This window comes from Echinops telfairi, unplaced genomic scaffold, assembly GCF_000313985.2.
Source record: "Echinops telfairi isolate 266 unplaced genomic scaffold, ASM31398v2 ScPeMD7_3;HRSCAF=10, whole genome shotgun sequence".
Lineage (NCBI taxonomy): Eukaryota > Metazoa > Chordata > Mammalia > Afrosoricida > Tenrecidae > Echinops > Echinops telfairi.
In genome coordinates this window covers 113,089-117,491 of record NW_022103899.1, presented here as the reverse complement: position 1 = coordinate 117,491, position 4,403 = coordinate 113,089, and the positions used below count along the sequence as shown (strand labels likewise).

The 4,403-nt window shown below is 43.9% G+C and overlaps 1 protein-coding gene across 1 annotated transcript in view; it reads left to right on the top strand.

Moving 5' to 3' along the window:
* WIPF1 (WAS/WASL interacting protein family member 1) overlaps positions 1–4,403 on the top strand; it is a 31,386-nt gene that overhangs the window by 18,711 nt on the left and 8,272 nt on the right. Inside the window, exons 4-5 of the mRNA XM_004701703.2 lie at positions 2,115–2,327; positions 3,575–3,688. Coding sequence (XP_004701760.1) covers positions 2,115–2,327; positions 3,575–3,688 — 327 coding nt within the window. The remainder of the gene's footprint in view (positions 1–2,114; positions 2,328–3,574; positions 3,689–4,403) is intronic.

Below are 4,403 nucleotides of genomic sequence, written 5' to 3'. Positions count from 1 at the left end.
GTTTGAACCACCGACCTCACAGCGGTCCATCACGTAACTCACCGCACCATCAGGGCCCGTATCAATTATATCATAGCACTACATTTTAAAATGAGGAGACGGTCCTTTTCATTTACTTTTTGACTCATTGTGCTCAGAAACTGCTCTGAGAAAGGTGATTGGCACCCTTTCCTAGGCAGGAAGTTGGGTGTCTTAGGGTCCGGGTCCCACACTGCCATGTATAGCTGTGGACCTCATTTAGCTAGTGGTTACTCTGTGTCAATCTACTGCCCTAAGTGCACTAACTGAGAGGGACTCTGCGCTCAGGATGACTAAGGCTGGGTTTCCTGAAAGGGGCCCTATCTATCACAGAACTGTGCTTGTGCAATTACCAGTAATATGCACTTAAAGAACACAGCCCTACCAAAGACCTAAAATAATTCCATAACTATCTCATTCTTTTCAAAATGATTTTAGATAAGCTTCATATCATAGTAACCAGTTAGGTGGCTATTTTAAAAAATTATAAAATGTTTTAGGAAAAGCCCCACCCTCAGTATAAACACTTCGATCACCTGTTCACAACTGAACTCTATCATCTCTAACCTTAGTATAATTTAAAGCCAACGCAGACACTTAACTATCCGTGTGCACTCACTTTAAACGTGTGGAAGACAGCTCCCTGCCTAACTGAATGGAGGGGCTGAAGATCTGTCCCAAAGAAAGGTGATCCAACAAAAGGTGAAAAGTATTGAGCAGTGTCAGTAATACCCCATGCCAGTGAAGTTTTGCTATAGATAAGTCTGAAACAGTTGCTGAAGTACACTGACAAGGAACTACCTTAACTTCAAGCTGGGCTTAGAAAAGGATACAGATGGAGGACCTGCCTCATTGCTGATGTCAGATGGATCCTAAGAGCAGAGAATACCAGACAGGCGTTAAAGTGTGTTTTATCGACTCTCCCTAAGCATCTGACTGTATGGATGGTAGCAAACTATAGATAACATTGTGAAGAATGGGAATTCTAGAGCACATAATTGTGTTCATAGGCTAAGACACCTGTTGCAAGAGAACAAGGGGCTTCGGCCTGGTTTATGATGAGGAAAGGTGTGGGCCAGTGTTATATGCTTTCACCACTCTTAATTCAACTGTTTGCCAAGCACATGGTCCCAGACGCTGAACTCTGTGAAGAAAAACACAGCATCAGGATTGGAGGAAGAATCATTAACCACTTGCAATGTGCAGCAACTTTGATTACTGAAAGCAAAAAGGACTTGAAATAGTTACTGCCGAAGCTCTCAGACTTTACTATGCATTATACCTCAATATAAAGAAAATAAAACTGTTCACAGCTAGACCACTAAGCAACATTGCCATAAATGGAGAAATGATCAGAGTTTTCAAGGATTTCATTTGGATCCATAATAAATACCCACAGAAGCAGCAGTCAAGGAATCAAATGAGATGTTGCATGGGGCAAATCTTCCCAAAAAAAGTCTTTGCGTGTTAATAAGCAAAAAGGTCACATGGAGGACTATGTTGCACCTGTATCAAGTCATGCTATTTTCAGTCACCTCACGTGCCTAAATAAGAAAGACTGAAGAATGCATGCCTTTGAACTATGGTGCTGGCAAAGACTACTGAAAATACCATGGACTCCCGGGGGACAAACAGGTCTGACTTGGAAGAAGTTCCGTCAGAACGCTCTTCAGAAGCAAGATGACAGCACTTCCTCTCGTGTCCTTTGGACGTGTTATCAGGAGGGACCAGTCCCTGGGAGAAGGACAGTGTGCTTGGTAAAGTAGAAGGGCAGCAAAAAAGGGGAGACACTCGAGAGATGGAATGGCACAGGGGCTGCAATAATTGACTCAAATACAACAGCTGTGAAGATGGGGCAGGACCAGGTAGTGGCTTATTCTGTTGGACACTGGTCACTGTGAGCCAGAACCAACTCACCAGCACCTAACAACAGCTCCTTTCTGCACTAAGTCTCCAGAGAAGTCCTCCCCGTATCTCAAAATTCCATCCAATACCATCCCATAAGATTCAATTATTGCACATTGATGCTGACTGTGATCAATGGTAACAGAGGATAGAAGGTACCATACGAAATCTCTTGTTTTGTTTGCCTCCAGGGCCTCTCCCTCCGCCTCCTCCAATAAACAGAAATGGCAGCACATCACGGGCCCTGCCTGCCACCCCTCAGTTGCCGTCCAGGAGTGGACTAGATAGTCCCAGAAGTGGGTCCAGGCCCCCTCTTGTACCGGATAGACCTGGTGCTGGGGCACCTCCCCCACCGCCCCCATCTACATCCATTAGAAACGGCTTCCAGGACTCATCCTATGAAGGTAAGGTGGGTCCCTGCTTCTTGGAAAGGTCTGAGCTCTAGAGCAAGTCAGATGGTGAATCTGTTTGTTTGTTTGTTTGCATTAACATCTCTTGGTTGGTATTATCCTCATTGTTCTCAGATTGTACTGCATTGGCCTAACTGACCATTTAGGGGCCGCCATGATTTCAGATGAAAGCGAGTACTCCCTCCCAACATGTCCCCAAAGGGCAGATCACTTTGCTCCAGCCTGTTCCTTGTTTCAGTCTCATTTTTGTTAGCAGAGGTCCCGGAACACGGAAGAGAGCAATTGTTGTAGCTTACCTCCTTATTATTCCCACTTTTGAATGGTTTGCTGCAGCTGACAGGCGTCTTGCTTACATCCACAATCAATGTTCATGGAAGCAGCAGTCGGGGGCTGAAACAACACGTTGCATTGGGTCAATCTCAGCACCAGACCTCTTTCAAGTGCTGAAAAGCAAGGATGTTACTTTGAGGCCTAAGGTGTACCTGACCCAAGGCTTGGTATTTTCAATCACCTCTATGCACGTGAAAGTTGGACATTGAAGAAGGCAGACCAAAGGGAAATTCCTACCATTGAACTATGGTATTGATAAAGAATATTGAAAGCACCATAGACTGTCAGCGAACAGCTCTGTCTTGGTAGAAGTACAACCAGAATGCTCCTTAGAGGCAAGGATGATGAGACTTCTTCTCATGTACTTTGGACAGATTGTCAGGAGAGACCAGACCCAGGAGCTGGACATCATGCTTAGGAAAAGGGAGGGGCAGTAGACAAATGATTAGGTAGCCACCTCTGGGCTATCTCATCACTCCTGGACGTGTGAGGATGGTGCTGGGCCGGTCAGTGCTTGTTCTATTGTACTTAAGGTCGTGTGGGACAAAGCCCAAGAGACATGAAGCTTACCTCTGCCATTGTTGTCTGAGCAGTCCCAGTTATTGGTGAGCCCCATAGTGGGAAGAAAGAGGTCCCAGACCTTGACCTCCAGCTCCTGTGGGGGGACTGGCTGGGTCCTATTCTCTCCAGGTTTACAATCAGTCGGATCTGTCTGTGCACTGATTTTCAGGCCAAGGTATATCCTTGATGTGCTAGTCAATATCATGTGAGGCCCTTCCAGCTTTTCTTAAAGGCCCAGGCATTTGAAGTGGTTTTTGCTGTTCTATTTGTCATCCTGTGCTTTTTGCATGAAGACATAATGTCCTCCCAACAGACTGTCTATACTGAAGATCCTGTTTGTCTCTCCATAGATGAGTGGGAAAACAGATTCAACTTCCATCCGATTTCCGATTTGCCACCTCCAGAGCCATATGTACCAACGACCAAAAGTTATCCCAGTAAATTAGCAAGAAACGAAAGCCGGAGTGAGTATTTCTGCAAGGGCATCTGGTAGATTCCATCTTGACCATAGCGGATGACGTGTCAGGAGCTGTACAGGACACCCAGGCCTCTTACCCACAACGGGCAGGAAACCCCATTCACAGCATCTAAATTCCAGCCCACTCCCCTTCTACACAGCTTATGGACTTTGCATATATCTAGGATGCTTATGGGAAATTGTTATTTTAATACTTCATTATCAGCTCAAAATATATTCAGTCTGCCAGAAGGTTAACTTTTATTATTATCTGGAAAATCTTCCCCTCTTTTGATCCTCCTGAAATGGCACAAACAGAGCTGTCTTTTATTCTTGCTAGTTAGAGACTGGCAAAGAATACCTTATTAATTATAACAAAAACCAACTGTAACTGCTTCGATCTTTTAAATGTATTATAATTACAGCTTTATCGAGCAGCACATGAAAATTTTCAGTATACCCATCATCTTCCCATCTCAACATAAGATATTTTCATTTTACCAAGTTATCTTCCAATTTGATCCATATAATTCTGATTTTTTTTTATACAGGCATAATTATAGAGTACAGTTTCATGGTGGTGGCGTTTACATACATTTCTTAGCAAATACTTCCCCGTTTTACCACATGGTTTTCATTTCACAGTATTCCATCAAGTCAGCATATAATAATTTACCACTAGTAGACATTTAGATGGCTTCTGGGTTTTTTGTTCTTTTTTT